The 18160-nt window shown below is 34.1% G+C and overlaps 1 protein-coding gene across 1 annotated transcript; it reads right to left on the bottom strand.

Moving 5' to 3' along the window:
* Positions 1-9524: 9524 nt before the first annotated feature.
* LOC132721661 (proline-rich transmembrane protein 1-like) lies at positions 9525-17874 on the bottom strand. The gene is made up of 4 exons (XM_060705998.1): positions 17740-17874; positions 15237-15421; positions 12088-12207; positions 9525-9727 (listed from the first exon to the last, which is right to left on the bottom strand). The coding sequence occupies exons 1-4, from the start codon at positions 17756-17758 to the stop codon at positions 9539-9541; spliced, it is 513 nt and encodes a 170-aa protein (XP_060561981.1). The 5' UTR covers positions 17759-17874; the 3' UTR covers positions 9525-9538.
* Positions 17875-18160: the final 286 nt, after the last annotated feature.

Here is an 18160-nt window from a genome sequence, read left to right as displayed (position 1 = left end):
GTACTGCATTACTGTCTTAAAAAGTGGTACTGCTACTGCATTACCCAGTACTTTTTGTTTTGATAAAATTAAAAATAGCATCAATTTTTCTCATAAAATAAAGCTGTAAATTACATTAACTATATTTTATTTTTGTGAAAAAGTAAGTTATCAAATCTAAAGATAATTTGCTGCAATATTCTTTCAAATGTTAACATAGTATTTATCATAAAAAGCACCACAGACTAAGTAAAAATTAAATTAAGATAAACAGACTCAATAACTCTTTACCCTAAAATATCCTTATTAAAATCTTTTATTACTTTGTATTTACTAGTAAAAGAGCAAAATAAACACTAATTAATTTCTTCTGTTCTAATTAATCCCATTTCAAGTGAAAAAAAGTGATATTGTTAGCACCATAAAAAGTTGTTATTTACTTTGGTATAAATTGAACAGAGGTGTGAAGGTGAAAGGCAACAAAAGACTGTTGTGTTTTAAATGAAAGATGTTTGCATTGTATTTATACAGTTGACTGGTTACTAAACAATTAGATATGACATGAATATAATTATTATGTTGTAAATATTGTTTGTAAAAAGTATGTTAAAACTATAAAGTTGTAAATATGTTATGTTAACTCTGGGATATATCGTATGTCCCAGGTTAACTTTAAAGTAAATTAGGATTTTATTTCTTTGCTGAATAATATTTGCAATTATTTGTTGGACACTGTATTTATTCAAACTTTGATGAATATATAAAAGTAATGGTACTGATACTCAATTACTTCACCAAAAAAAGTACTGGTACTGCAGTACCAAGCTTAAATCTAGTACTGGTACTGGTAATGGTACTGCATAATTTGCCAAGTACTGGTACTGGTACTTAAGTACTACACCCTTAGTACTGATGCAGCTCTGCTCATGCCACTCGCGATTGTTGTTGTTTGATGTTGTTTTTTGTTGTTGTTGTTTTTCACACACAAAATAGGTTACTCGCTAGATAAAGCACTTTAACCCATACAAAAGGATGATTTTCTTAACTGAAGAAAATAAAATTACATGGACCGTCATTTGTAATGTTTCTGTTCCACAGAGATCAGAATTAATGAAGTGATCATTTATGCCAATTCTTTCACTTTCTCATTTTTTTATCCCCCGCAAAAAGGCGGCGGGGATATGGAAATAGTCTTCGCCGTCCGTCTGACATTTTTGTCCAGGAGCATATCTCAAAAAGTATTTAAGGTATCAACTTGAAATTTCATAGGTGGATAGATCATATTGAGGAGGAGTGCAGTGCGTAAGAATGATAACTCCACCTTGCATAAGTTTTCAGTTATTGGCCTTTGTTGTTTTTCAAACTTAATTTTTGCCCAGAGCATAACATAAAAAGCCTTTGATATATCAACATGAAACTTCATAGGTGAATAGATCTCACTCAGGAGGTATGCAGTGCATAAAAATGATAACTCTACCCTTCATATTTTTTTAGTTATTGTCCTTTGTTATTTTTCATACTTAATTTTTACGCCTGAGTGGAGCATAACTCAAAAAGTCTTTGAGATGTCAAGTGGATAGATCTTATTGGGATGGACTGCTGTGCGCAAGAATGATAACTCTTACCTTATAATTTTTGAGTTATTGCCCTTTGTTATTTTTCATACTTTTTGTCCGGAGCTTAACTAAAAAGTATTAAGGTATCAACTTGAAACTTTAAATATGGTTAGATCTCATTTAGGAGAAGTGTAGCATACACGAATGATAACTCTACCCTGCATATTTTTTCAGTTATTGCCCTTTGTTATTTTTCATGCTTAGATTTTGCCCATAGCATATCTCAAAAAGTATTTGAGATATCAACTTGAAACACTTCATATTGAGGAGGAGTGAAATGCATAAGAATGATAAACTTATCCTGCATAATTTTTGAGTTATTGCCCTTTGTTATTTTTCAAACTTAATTTTTGTCCAGAGCATAACTCAAAAAGCCTTTGAGATATCAACATGAAACGTCATAGATGGATATATCTCACTCAGGTGGTGTGCATTGATTAAGAGTAATAACTCTACCCTTCATAATTTTTGAGTTATTGCACTTTGTTATTTTTCATAGTTAATTTTTCACCTGAATGGAGCATTACTCAAAAAGTCTTTGAGATGTCAACATGAAACTTAATAGGTGAATTTATCTTATTGAGGAGGAATGCTGAGCACAAAAATGATAACTCTACCCATTATTATTTTTGAGTTATTGCCCTTTGTTATTTTTCATACTTTTTGTCCGGAGCTTATCTCAAAAAGTGTTAGAGTATCAACTTGAAACTTCATAGCTGATGGATAGATCTCATTGAGGAGTGCAGCCCACAAGAATGATAACCTACCCTGCATCACTTATCAGTTATTGCCGTTTGTTATTTTCAGCCATCAGTTTTCACATAGGTTTCAAATCTGTAATGACTTCAGCCATAAGTTTTCATTACCAAAAGACCTCTTAAAATTGAATTATCCTGGCTCTACTACATATACATTCTTCCAATGAGCAAACACATTCTGCGGGGGATGGCCATGTTAACATGGCTTTTGTTTTTCTTTGTAATTACAATTCCTTTTGATAAATCCAATGCTTTGGAGGATATTCTACATATACTCGTATATGTGTATCAGCGGAAAGATCTAGTATGAATTATATAGCATCAGATACAGATTTAGGACTTATTCATAGAACAAGATAGTAATGTTTCAATTTGGATTTTTTAGGTGACAAATAACTTCGTAATGTCCCACTGCGTCTTCTTCAGTCCAATGTTGTCTAGATCATTGTGTTTGGAAGGTTGGGGTAAGGACGAGATGATGGTAAGGTACATTTAACCAAAGGGAAATAATTAGTTTATGCATTTAGTCTGACTTGAGATTTTAGGATCAATCAATGCTTAATTGTTTAGTTTCAAGTTCAAATATAATAACTGTGATAGATACACATGGGAGCCCAACCTTTCATAGAAAGTTCGAAGTTCAGTCGGAGTCCAAGGACATAAGACCAACCGAGGACCAACTTAGGACCGTTTTAATAAATATATTCATCTTAAAGCAGCACGCCTCCAGATCCATGCTAATTTTCATGAACATTTGAAAATGTAGTTAACAGTAAAATATTGTGAAGTTACCAAACGAATGCAATTTACACATTATCAATGACACGATCTATGTAAATTACCATAAAGAGGTCAAAACCCTTACTACGACAGTAACGCTGTGTTAGTAAGGCAGCAGAAATATAGTTATAAATACTGAAAAATTTGGTCATTAATCGCACATAGCAAGTAAAGTTTTATTAGAATTTGAATCTTTATACCTTTCCTTAAATCTCGTACATTTTTCTCAGGTTTGATTTTATCGAAATATTTTTGCTCATCTGGAGTCGTGCAGCTTTAAGTCAGTCTTTAGAATTAAATAAACTTCATTCTCTTGAGTAAAGTTAAGAAACACAATAGCGTGCATTTTAATCAGCGATGTATTAATGTTCATCTGCATTGCCAATCAGAAATTAAATTAATCGTAAAATAAGAGTCATAAGCTAGGACATTTTCTCTGAAATGCAAGACAGATTTCTGATTGAAGCTTGGACATTATAAAACCTTCCTTTTTTTAGTTTTTTTCTGGTATCAAAACTCAGGGTTTTTAATGGTCAGTGTACTAGTACTTTCTGTGGGAGTTTCTGGGATCTGAAATTGAGCTTATAAAATTTCTTTATAACCTCCGAACAAGAAGTCTCATGATACTTTATAAAATAGAGAAAATAAGAATCTCTAAATAAAGACCAAAACGGTAAAAATTGAAAATGTTGCAGGCTCGATTTGATTCAGCCTGTTCATGGACGGTACTATCAAGTGCAAACAGTTAACTACCGTCCACGCCCCCACGCCCCCTAGCGTTGGCATAAGCAGAATTCAACAAATGCCATAGAGGAAACGTCAGGGTAGGAACTGGAAAGGGAGAGAATAGTCTGACTACCGATTTAACTTACCATGGTCTAATATGATATTATATTTCTTTGCGAAAAGATATAAAGAAAACATTCAGACAATTCAGTCTTTTTTTATTGCTTTACAATAAATGTACAACAATTTTACATATGGATCATGGAAACGCATTCTAAATAATGATAAAAATCTACTGAAAAAATTTATATCTCTACTTAATACATACTCTGAAAATAAACATTAAATACCCTTTTTTACAAACAAATGAAGACAATTACAACTTTCATGTAAAAAAAAAATTATAAAAACAAATCTTTTTTTAAAATAAAACTAATGATCACAACTCTAATAAAATTGTGCCATTAAATTGTTTTATGCCACTTTAACAAACTTAACAAGAAACATGGCAATGCCACGAAACCAGGTTTTCAATTATCTCCATTGTAGATAAATATGTTGTATTTGAAATACAAATACAAGCAATAAACAATGTAACTATGTGCAATGTAAAACATGAATAATGTAGGAGGAATTGCCACAGAAGAAGTGTTCACTATATATTCTGTATAAGGAAAAAATATATTCTGTATAAGGAAAAAAAACAAAGGGCCATAATTAGGTCAAAAATTATCCAATCACAAAACCTCTACAATATGCACCAGGGCACTTGATGACATGGCTTCTGTGAAAGTTTGAACAAAATCTGTTGAGAAATGTAGGACTAGTTCAGCACAGAAGAATTTGTTCACTATATATTGAGGAAAAAAAACAAAGGGGCATAATTAGGTCAAATATTATCAAATCACAAAACCCCGACAATATGCACCAGGGCACTTGATAACAAAGCTTCTGTGAAAGTTTGATCAAAATCTGTTGAGAAATGTAGGAGAAGTTGTGCACTGTAGAAATTGTTCACTATATATTCTGTATAAGGAAAAAAAAACAAAGGGTCATAATTAGGTCAAATATTATCCAATCACAAAACCCCGATAAAATGTTCCAGGGCACTTGATAACAAAGCTTCTGAGAAAGTTTGGTCAAAATCCGTTGAAAAATGTAAGAGGAGTCGCGCACAGAAGAAATTGTTCACTATATATTCTTTATAAGGAAAAAAAACAAAGGGCCATAATTAGGTCAAATATTATCCAATCGCAAAACCCGGACAATATGTGCCAGAGCACTTGATAACAAAGCTTCTGTGAAAGTTTGGTCAAAATCCGTTGAGAAATGAAGGAGGAGTTGCGCACAGCAGAAATTGTTCACTATACATTCTATATAAGGAAAAAAAACAAAGGGCCATAATTAGGTCAAATATTATCCAATGGCAAAACCCCGACAATATGCACCAGGGCACTTGATGACAAAGCTTCTGTGAAAGTTTTGGTCAAAATCCGTTGAGAAATGTAGGAGGAGTTGCGCACAGAAGAAATTGTGTACGCCCGCCCGCCCCGCCCGTCCGCCCATCCGCCCGCCGACATACCTCAATCTAATAACCAGTTTTTTCCTTCAGAAAACCTGGTTAAAAATTAGTGTTTGCAAGAAAATATAACTAATTAATAATTTAATAATAATTCCAAATGGACATGTAACTTAATATCTAAATATATACGATAAATTATGGAATCTACATATAAGGGACAGCTGCCTTTTTAGATTTTTTAAAAAACTTTGGCTACTTAAGAAAAATTTTCAGAGACTAAAAGTTCTGAATACACATTTGTTTTGATTTGCACATTTGCAGTACTGCTCCATTGAACACACATTATGGAGAATGTTCTAACTATGATACAAACTACAAATTTCTTAACATGGAGAAATTATCAACTGCTGCAAATACAAAAAGAGTACATTAACAATAACAACAAAAAAATTCAAATCTTAAAAATTTGGCAACATAATGTTACTATAATGTCACTAAGACTATGAGATTCAAAATAAAAAGTTCTGATCAAGCCCCCAAAAATGGCTTGATTGCATTTCAGGTGCTTTTATTTATGTCTAGAATATCCTTATTTGGCTTGGAACACAATATAAAAATACTAGAAAAAATACATTTGTATTTAAAATGGTGCTATAATCTCAAAGAAGCAACAGTATTTTCTTTTAATGTTTTTTTTTTTTTTTTTTTTTGGTTTTTATTTGTTTTTTGTTGTTTTTTGTTTAACTTGTTAAAAAACTAAAACAGAAATTAGCTTCCACTTATCAACACTTGGCCATTTACATGTATCACAAACTGTTTAATAAACACAGTATCTAACAATATCACATAAACCCGTATCAGATTCTGGAAAAAAAACACTAAACATGACACTTGAAGTCACATCCAGTGCTTTCAGCACTTTGATTTTTGTAAGTTTCAAAAGAAAATTCAGATTGACATAAAAGCACCAAAAAAGTTTGTATTACTTCATCTTATATCTATTTCCCATCAGTTTATTTTAAACATACATGTGTGTTAATTGAAACGTGATTATTAAAAGCTTAGTGATTATTAAAATGATGAGCTGAATTCACTAAAACTTCTATTGAAACAATACCTGTCCCAAATACAAATAAAAAAGCTAAACATGGTATGATATGCAATGTTATTCATACTTTAAAGGCCCATTATGCCCCAGAAATGCTTTTATTTTTATTTCTCAAAATATTTTTATTTTTGGTGTATTTTTATAGTTTCCATTGGCCAAATACCAGAAACATCTTTTTCTTCTCTTAATTGTTGGTAATTAGTACAGTTTTAGTGACTTAGTGTATTTTGTATGGAAGTCAAAATACCTATCTGTTCATATTTTGCTACTTTCATGCCATTTAGCACTATATTCTTCAAGTAACATTAGCATCTAACATTCTCTGAAACCATTATTTAAGAATTTTCAATTTCTTGTTTGTCCTTTCTAAAGAAGTAAAAATTCATTTGTTTCTGAGGCTTTATGAGCCTTTAAACATGTAACAAAAATCTACATAAATCTTTTGGCAAATACCATATGATTAATGACACATAGAAAAGGTAGTCACCTTAATGCAATAACAAGTTCACTTCTTTTAATTTTAGAAGGACTTAACCCCTAACTGCACAGTAAAAGCCACTAAGAAGACGAGGTTTGGGTCTTATTGGTGTTCATTCAGATGGTGTCTCTTTCTAAAGTTAAACATTGTGAAAAATAAACTTTCCCACCAAAAGCCTTCTTTATTTGAATGGGAATAAGATGAGTTAAGGAGTTCTGACTGTCATCCGCTTTAGAATTAGAACAATAGTACCCTATCATATTTTTTGTTTTCAGCTTCTGCACATCATTTTATTGTAAGAAATATTTCTGCCAAAAAGTTTTACTTTCTTTCTATCGGTTCAAAAGATACAGAGCGGACACAAAATTATTTTGAGAGCTGCCTACCTAACAAGAATTTAAAATCTTTTCAGACTTCTAACCTGCAGCGGAAAGGAACAAGTATTTCAGAGTGTGCAACCTTAACACCTAGGCTATTTAGAGGCCAACAACAGAACCTACATTATCATAGAAGGTGTGCTTGAGTTTGTTACATGAGAAAAATAATGAAAACAGGAATATATTACATATGATCAGCAAAATAAATCCTTCTTTAAATGCTTCCAAAGCATCCTTTTCATGGATTTTTACAACTCTAAATTGACTAGAACACAATATACATGTATAAATAGATATATAAACAGTAGTATGGCAGAATTGTTTTGTTTAAAGTGAGTAAATAATACAAGCTTATATCTGAATAAGAATTCTTAAAATAGAATAAGAATTCTAACAAGAGCTGTCGGTAGGACAGCAACGCTCGACTATTCTAGTGCTTGATAGTAAAAAATAATGCTTGATAGAGTTACCTACTCCTGTTTACAGGTTGGTGTCATGATGGTGAACAAGTATGCAAAATTTCAAAGCCATATGTCAATGGACTTTGAAAATATTTGAGGTATTACAAAAACTTTAACGTAAATTCTAAGTCGAAAAAGGGGCATAATTCTGTCAAAATGCTTGATAGAGTTACATCCTCCTGTCTACAGGTTGGTGTCATGATGGTGAACAAGTGTGCAAAGTTTCAAAGCCATATGTCAATGGACTTTGAAAATATTTGAACTATTACAAAAACTTTAACGTAAATTCTAAGTCGAAAAAGGGGCATAATTCTGTCAAAATGCTTGATACAGTTACCTCCTCCTGTCTACAGGTGGGGGTCATGATGGTGAACAAGTGTGCAAAGTTTCAAAGCCATATGTCAATGGACTTTGAAAATATTTGAGGTATTACAAAAACTTTAACATAAATTCTAAGTTGAAAAGGGGGCATAATTCTGTCAAAATGCTTGATAGAGTTACCTCCTCCTGTCTACAGGTTGGGGTCATGATGGTGAACAAGTGTGCAAAGTTTCAAAGCCATATGTCAATGGACTTTGAAAATATTTGAACGATTACAAAAACTTTAACATAAGTGGTTACGCCGACTTGACGCCGACGCTCGGGTGACTACAATAGCTCTACTTATTCTTATCGAATAGTCGAGCTAAAAATAGAAAATTGAAATTAACATGAAACACATGGGAAAAATAAACTCTTACAACACAACCATATTTATCAATATGTTCCAATTACAATGAAAAATATAAACCAATTTCCAATATAAATTATATCTCACCAATGAAATACTGATTATATACTTCATTTCTTTCCAAAAATATAAGTATAATTTGAAAAGCATTTATAATAATGTACAAAAGATGTTATTACGTCATGATATCTTTAGCTTTTAGGAAATAAGTCAAAGCTTTTTGAAATTATAACAGCATAATTCTTCTTTCCAAGGAATTTCTTAAAAACACACAAACTGGCAAAAAACACAAGATTATTCAAATTGAAAATAAAGAGTCAATTTTTTTCACTATTTATAGGGCATGAAAACTGGTGTTCAATTTCATATTTCTCTTTTTTGCATTTGTTTTTTTTCTTGTTTGTTTGTTTTCAAAATCAACCAACACAAATTAACAATATTAATATTTTACTTAACCACGGAGAAATTTGATTCGCCGAACCTTGGTAAGTACAATCTCTAACCACTGGTACATATTATGTGATATTAACTAAATAGTTTTAATACCAAATAGTTATATGACCTTATAAACAAGGTAAAGTCACGTGCCAGGCAAAAAGCAATGTCATTGGCCCAAAACATCAGATATATACACAACATAAACTAAAGTCTATGTCCATATAGCACAAAACTTTTTTTTAACGCTTAACATGCCAAATTTATGTAATGGATGTGCCCCCCTTATGAACCGAAAATTACAGCATATTAGTATCAAATTACAAAAGTTGAGCTACATATAGCAATAGTGCAGAGATCCTGGTCAGACTGTGCGGAGGGGCACGCAGAACCGGCTCTACAGTGGTGGCAAAGGTCAATCACCTTTTATCACCTTCAAGCTGCTTAATTCTTGTATTTTGATACTAAAATCCCTAAAAATTCAAATCCACTCTTCTTTTGTCAATGCAGGGGCTAGTCCATTATACAAATTTAGGAGGTTCAGGGTGTAAAAATTGACGGTCTGATGTTAGTAGTCGTTACTGTTGTAAGCTCTCCTGATGTTGTTTGTTATAACCATGAAATACACCACAAAGAGGGCAATCATCAGCAGCGTACAAAAAATACCGGCAATTATACTGATGTTAATCATCTTCTTCGCACTTTTCGAGTGACGTTCGGCTGTGTGCATGTCCCCATATGATGCTGCGGCTTTAGCCTGAAAATGTTGGTCTGACTTACAAATTGACGTCAATATATTCATTTAATGCAATGGCTTTGTAAGCAATATTTTTATGTTTGTGGGGGGGGGGGGGGGGGGAGGCTGAGAATTTGCTCGGCCAAAAGGATTGGCGTACTAGTGAAAATACAGTTCAATCATATAGGTCACAATAACACTGTTAGGTTATATAACGATTTTCTAGCTTTACGTAATAGAACTTAAAATATTTAGATAGCATATCCACCATTTGTAGAATATGGACAAAATAAATCGGCTCCTAGTAGCAATAACAAACAAGCATAACCACTGTCCATGGTATGAACAAACAAGAGGGCCATGATGGCCCTGAGGTCGCTCACCTGTATATAGGCCCCCCCCAACCCCCACTCCCCCAACATTGCAGAGCCAATTTAACCCAAGGGCTTTTATTTGCACAAACTTGGTAGACAACCATAAGAAGATGTTTCATGCTAAACATTTAAGTTCTAGCTCATTGGGCTTTTTAAAAGAAGATTTTTTTTAGTTTTTAATATACACATATAATTAAAAACAATGACACCCCTGGGGCCGGGCCAGTTTTGACCCCAGGGCTTTTTATTTGAACAAACTTTGTAGACACTTTACTAGAAGATGTTTCATGCTTAATATCTAAACTCTAGCTATTTGGGTTTTTTCAAAGAAGATTTAAAGTTTTTGCTAAACACATATAAAGAAAATCAATGACCCCCGGGGCGGGGCCAATTTTCACCCCTGGGCTTGTATTTGAACAAACTTGGTAGACACCTATTAGAACATGTTTGATGCTCAATATCTTAGCCATAGCTCTTTGAATTCTTTAAAAGAAGATTTTTTAAGTTTTTACTATATGCATATAGGGAAAATCAATGACCCCCCGGGGCGGGGCCAATTTTCACCCCAGGGCTTTTATTTGAACAAACTTGGTAGACACCCATTAGAAGATGTTTCATGCTAAATATCTTAGCTCTAGCTCTTTGGGTTCTTTAAAAAGAAGATTTTTCAAGTTTTTACTATATGCATATAGGGAAAATCAATGACCCCCCGGGGCGGGGCCAATTTTGACCCCAGGGCTTTTATTTGAACAAACTTGGTAGACACACACTAGAAGATGTTTCATGCCAAATATCTAAGCTCTAGCTGTTTGAGTCCTTTAAAAGAAGATTTTTAAGTTTTTACTATATGCATATAGGGAAAATCAATGACCCCCGGGGCGGGGCCAATTTTGACCAAAGGGCTTTTATTTGAACAAACTTGGTAGACACTCACTAAAAGATGTTTCATGCCAAATATCTAAGCTCTAGCTCTTTGAGTTCTTTAAAAGAAGGTTTTTTAAGTTTTTACTATATGCATATAGGGAAAATCAATGACCCCCGGGGCGGGGCCAATTTTGACCCCAGGGCTTTTATTTGAACAAACTTGGTAGACACCAATTAGAACATGTTTCATGCTAAATATCTTAGCTCTAGCTCTTTGGGTTCTTTAAAAGAAGATTTTTTAAGTTTTTACTATATGCATATAGGGAAAATCAATGACCCCCCGGGGCGGGGCCAATTTTGACCCCAGGGCTTTTATTTGAACAAACTTGGTAGACACTCACTAGATGATGTTTCATGCCAAATATCTAAGCTCTAGCTATTATGGTTTTTTAAAAGAAGATATTTAAAGTTTTTTCTTTCGGTTGCCATGGCAACCAGAGTTTTGCATGGAATTAAATTCTTTGAACAATTTTTAAAGGTGACCACCAAAGGAACATTCCTGTGAAGTTTGGATGAAATTGGCTTAGTGGTTTATGAGGAGATGTCATTTAAAGTAAAAGTTTACGGACGGACGGACGCCGGACGGACGCCGGACGAAAAGCGATCACAAAAGCTCACCCTGTCACTTTGTGACAGGTGAGCTAAAAAAGTATTTATAAAGGCACATTTAGATCAGCTAGCATCAGAGTAGAACCAATTAGCAACCAACTATGATTTAGCTAGAAATTTTTACTAACGCCAAAAACAGATGAGTTTTAAAACAGAGTCTTAATTTTACGTTTAATTTGTTTATATATATGTGTGGCTCCTGTATATGATAATTTGAATTTACTTAAAAGTACCAACAATTTTAGATACAGTTTAATATTATACATCAGATTTACCGGTTGACTTTGACATCAAACCAGCAAAGTTATGGTCACATGGTATCTGTTAAGCTTTAAATGATGGAGGAGGATCTCAGTTGCCCCTCTGTGCATTCAATCAGACACAGACAGAGATCCCAGTAGAACCACCAACGATTCCTAAGCAAGCTGGATAGCAAGCTCTATGATAGCATCCTCAAATGAAATAATAACTTACATCTGAAGCCCGTATAATGGCAAGAATCCCTGTGGGAAAGAAGCAGAACACCGTGACGAGAATGGCGGCAAGCAAGTGATCCTGGGCTGGTGGCAAAGGTACAACATTCCGCACTCCTACCTGTAATGATAAATAATCATTATCAAGTCATAACAATGATAATCAAGTCTAGTTTTATCTGTTATGACACACAAGAGACATAGTTAGGGTCGATATTGTCCGACGAACATAGTTGGGGCTGATATTATCCAACGAACATAGTTAGGGTTGATATTGTCCAACGAACATAGTTGGGGACAATGATGTCCGACGGACATAGTTGGGGCTGATATTGTCCAACGAACATAGTTAGGGTTGATATTGTCCAACGAACATAGTTGGGGACAATGATGTCCGACGGACATAGTTGGGGTCGATATTGTCCAACGGACAAAGTTGGGGACAATGATGTCCGACGGACATAGTTGGGGTCAATATTGTCCAGCGGATATAGATGGGGTCTATATTGTCCAAGAGACATAGTTAGGGTCGATATTATCCGAGAGACATAGTTGGGGTCGATTTTGTCCAACAGACATAGTTAGGGTCAATATTGTCCAAGAGACATAGTTGGGGTCCATATTGTCCAAGAGACATAGTTGGGGTCAATATTGTCCAAGAGACATTGATGGGGTCAATATTGTCCAAGAGACAATAGATGGGGTTGATATTGTCCAAGAGACATAGTTGAGGTCAATATTGTCAAAGAGACATTGATGGGGTCGATATTGTCCAAGAGACATAGTTGGGGTCGATATTGTCCAAGAGACATAGTTGGGGTCGATATTGTCTAAGAGACATAGTTGGGTTCAATATTGTCCAAGAGACATTGATGGGGTCAATATTGTCCAAGAGACATTGATGGGGTCAATATTGTCTAAGAGACATAGTTGGGGTCAATATTGTCCAAGAGACATTGATGGGGTCAATATTGTCCAAGAGACATAGATGGGGTTGATATTGTCCAAGAGACATAGTTGAGGTCAATATTGTCAAAGAGACATTGATGGGGTCGATATTGTCCAAGAGACATAGTTGGGGTCTATATTGTCCAAGAGACATAGTTGGGGTCGATATTGTCCAAGAGACATAGTTGGGGTCAATATTGCCCAAGAGACATTGATGGGGTCAATATTGTCCAAGAGACTAGTTGGGGTCGATATTGTCCAAGAGACTAGTTGGGGTCAATATTGTCCGAGAGACATAGTTGGGGTCGATATTGTCCAAGAAACATAGTTGGGGTCTATATTGTCCAAATAACATAGTTGTAGTCGATAATGTCCAAGGGACATAGTTGGGGTCGATATTGTCCAAGAGACATAGTTGGGTCAATATTGTCCAAGAGACATAGTTGGGGTCAATATTGTCCAACGGACATAGTTGGGGCCGATAATGTCCAAGAGACATAGTTGGGTCAATATTGTCCAAGAGACATAGTTGGGGTCTATATTGTCCAAGAGACATAGTTGGGGCCGATAATGTCCAAGAGACATAGTTGGGTCAATATTGTCCAAGGGACATAGTTGGGGTCGATATTGCCCAAGAGACATTGATGGGGTCAATATTGTCCAAGAGACATAGATGGGGTTGATATTGTCCAAGAGACATCGTTGGGGTCAATATTGCCCAAGAGACATTGATGGGGTCAATATTGTCCAAGAGACATAGATGGGGTTGATATTGTCCAAGAGACATAGTTTGGGGTCAATATTGCCCAAGAGCATTGATGGGTCAATATTGTCCAAGAGACATAGATGGGGTTGATATTGTCCAAGAGACATAGTTGGGGTCAATATTGCCCAAGAGACATTGATGGGGTCAATATTGTCAAGAGACATAGTTGGGGTCGATATTGTCCAAGAGACATAGTTGGGGTCGATATTGTCCAAGAGACATAGTTGGGGTCAATATTGCCCAAGAGACATTGATGGGGTCAATATTGTCCAAGAGATAGATGGGGTTGATATTGTCCAAGAGACATAGTTGGGGTCAATATTGCCCAAGAGACATTGATGGGGTCAATATTGTCCAAGAGACATAGTTGGGGTCCATATTGTCCAAGAGACATAGTTGAGGTCAATATTGTCCAAGAGACATTGATGGGGTCGATATTGTCCAAGAGACATAGTTGGGGTCAATATTGGCCAAGAGACATAGATGGGGTTGATATTGTCCAAGAGACATAGTTGGGGTCGATATTGTCCAAGAGACATAATGGGGTCAATATTGTCCAAGAGACTAGTTGGGGTCGATATTGTCCAAGAGACATAGTTGGGGTCAATATTGTCCAAGAGACATAGTTGGGGTTGATATTGTCCACTATTGTTGACACATTCATTTAGGTCAATTATAAGGAATGGCATTGTTTTTTACTTTGGGTTTATTTAATGTTGCATTTCAGTTACCCATATCTGTGATGCTATCACAATCAGACCATGACTTTTATTTTGCTCTTTTATATGGTTTACTGTACTGAAACAGAAGTTCACGATTCCAGAGGTGATCCCGATTCTTCATACATGCCTAGAGTAAAACACCAATTTATTAGACCTTGGTTCTTATGGTCTTCTCCAAGAGATCATTTATTAGTATTATCAGACAAGAATTTGGGGATCGAATCTGTGACTTCTGGATCATTAGTCCAGCGAGTTACCACAGAGCCCCTTACCTATTCCTGAAACAATAAGACAATTATGGCATCTAAGTCTAAAAGCAGCACGCCACCAAATTCAATTTTCATGAAAATTTTAGAAATGTATATAAAAGTAAAATATTGTAAGGTGAACAAAAAAAGTAATTTACATACTGCAATCGGCACTAACAATCCAAGAAAATGACCACTTTTTGGTCAACATATGCAAAAATAGAGCCGTTACTGCATTAGTAACGCAGTAAAAATATGTTGATAAAATACTGCAATATCAGTCTTAAACTGCACAGAACATGTAAAATATCACTTGGATCTTGACTATTTTAACTTTCTTAAAATTTTAGTACATTTTTCTCAATAATGATTTTCTTGAAATATTTTGGCTCATCTGGAGGCGTGCAGCTTTAATTCTATTCATGAGTTAGTTTCTACTGGCAACAAAAGATCATTACGCATATACCTGGCCATTGGTAAACTGGACACCATAAGGTGGTGGAGGCTGTACAACAAAACCTTGCTGAGCTGGTTGACCTTGAATAACATATCCTGCCTGCGGCGGGGGAACATAATTAGGCTGACTTGTGTAACATGGTGGTGGGGGTCCATTAAACTGCTGTGCTTGCTTACTGTCAGATATCAGCGGCTCTGAAAAATGATAAATATACTTATAACAAGAGCTGTCGGTAGGACAGCACGCTCGACTATTCTAAGTGCTTGATAGTAAAAGAGCCTTGATAATGTTAAATTTTTTAAGTTCACAAAAGGGCTAATTTTTTTTTCATTAATTCATGTTATAGGCCTTAGAGAGAGTCTAATTATACAGTATTGGCTTGACTATTCGGAAGGTTACAATTTCACAAGGGTGTTTTATTGAGTATAATAATACTAATTACCTATGAATACATAAATTTGACAGAAAAGGTACAAAGGCTTGTTATTAAGATGTTTTATCAAGTAAATCACTGCTTTATTATTATGAATACATAAAATTGTCCCAAAAAAGGCACAAACCCTTCAGTAGTTATGGAGATAACAGCTTACAAGCAAAACTTTACCATGAATTTCTAAGTTGAAAAAGGGGAGAAAAATCAGCCTAAATGCAAGATAGAATTATGGATCTTTGTCAGTGACCTACAATTATGACCCTAAATTCATATGTGAAGTTTTAAATAAATATCTTTAATAGTTATTGAGATATGTAAAACTTGCATGTAAACATTAACCAAGAGACTAAAGTAGAAAAGGGGATATGAATCAGCCTGAATGCAAGATAGAGTTATGGAACTTGGTCAGTGACATACAATTATGACCCTCAAATTATGACCCTTAGTACATGTGTAAAGTTTCAAGTAAATATCTTTGAAGACCTTTAACCAAAATTTCTAAGTTTCAAAAGAGCAAATAATTCTGCAAATATTGCAGGCAGAGTTATGCAATTTTGCAAACTGATGAACATTGTTACTATAAAAAAGTATTTTTAAATTTCAATTGAATATCTCAAGCAAAAATTGAGATATTTGACTTTACAAGAAAACTTTAACCAAAATTTCTAAGTTCCAAAGTGGCATAATTCTGCAAATATTGTAGGCAGAGTTATCCAACTTGTCAATCTGATGTACCTTGTTACTATAAATAAGTATTGTAAGTTTCAATTGAATATCTCAAGCAATAATTGAGATATTTGACTTTACAAAAAACTTTAACCAAAATTTCTTAGTTAAAAAGGGGCATAATTCTGTCAAAATTGTAGGCAGAGTTATCCAACTTGTCAATCTGATGTACCTTGTTACTATAAATAAGTATTGTAAGTTTCAATTGAATATCTCAAGCAATAATTGAGATATTTGACTTTACAAAAAACTTTAACCAAAATTTCTAAGTTAAAAAGGGGCATAATTCTGTCAATATTGTAGGCAGAGTTATCCAACTTGTCAATCTGATGTACCTTGTTACTATAAATAAGTATTGTAAGTTTCAATTGAATATCTCAAGCAATAATTGAGATATTTGACTTTACAAAAAACCTTAACCAACGCAGACGCCGACGCCGGGGCGACTACAATAGCTCTCATATTCTTCGAATAGTCGAGCTAAAAACAACAGAAATGTGAAAATATCAGACCAATGAAAATACTCCATGAGAAAATAAAGAGCAACTTGTTGCACCAGTTACTTTCATTATGATTGAGAATTTGACACATTTGATATGACGAATTTATTGAACTTTTTTTATAAAAATAATTTAATTGTATCATCTAAACGCAATACAACAGTGTTGCATCTAGAATTTCAAAATTATGGGGGATTGTCCCCCTCTCAACTGAATAATGTGGGGGATTTGAAAAAAATGTGGGGGACATCTTCAAACATTTTAGCACTATTACAGTGTAGAAGCCCTTATTTTCAAAGATTTTAGAATTTTTTATTCAATATTTTTAATTTTGTAACTTTCAATTGGGAATTTTTTCCTATGGATTGGGAAAATAATACTATTTTTAATTGGGAATATGACCCAAAAATGGCTATAAAATAAGCCCAAAAAATCCTTGTAAAGACTGTTTACCCTAGCCAAAAATTTGTATATTTTCCCCTAAAAATGCAAAATTTCCCCCTAAAATATATGCCCTGTGCACATTCTTCACCAGAACCATGACTTAACAATCTTGACTAATATCACCTAGAAGATAAAGCTGTTCCTATAGATAGCCTCTGCTATGTACCATGCATGTTAAATTGAAATAAAATTGAAAATTTTATAAAATGTTGGGTAAATTCCATTCTCAGTTGTTGGTATTTTATTTCTCCTTTTTTGATTTATCGCGCTATATTTTCCCCTTCAGAAAGCCACAGGTTGTTTTGAAAATCGTGCAACAAGATAGAATAATCTATTGTACAGTAGACGTAGATCTCTAAAAAGTAAATCATAATTAAATCAAATTAAAAAAGATCTAACTAGAAATTACCCGATCCCTTTTCTGACATGATCTTTTTCAATATTAAGTTCTTTTTATTATTATTTTGATTATTTTTCTTTCTCGGTTGAGCATGAAATTCACTTTACTGTGCAAATCACTTTGAGGGTCAATAAAAAAGTTCAGTTTCGCGTGCATTTCGCTCCAGCGTAAAAAGAGTGCACAAGCCTAGCCCCTACATGAAAAAAGTACTGGCACCCAAGAAAAACTGTAGAAAATAATCCAAAACATGATCTAATTCGAATATAACCAAAAAAAAAATATATATATTCACGAGCAATCCCCATATAGAAACCAGCTAGATCTAGATTGAACATTAAAGATCTAGTATTTTTGCCAATTTATCTAGATACAATGAAAAACATAGATTCTCGTTATATCTAATATATATTTTAGATCTAGATCTTTAACT

Source organism: Ruditapes philippinarum, unplaced genomic scaffold, assembly GCF_026571515.1.
Source record: "Ruditapes philippinarum isolate M1 unplaced genomic scaffold, ASM2657151v2 ctg881_1_1_1_1, whole genome shotgun sequence".
Lineage (NCBI taxonomy): Eukaryota > Metazoa > Mollusca > Bivalvia > Venerida > Veneridae > Ruditapes > Ruditapes philippinarum.
This window is presented reverse-complemented; position numbering and strand designations above follow the sequence as displayed.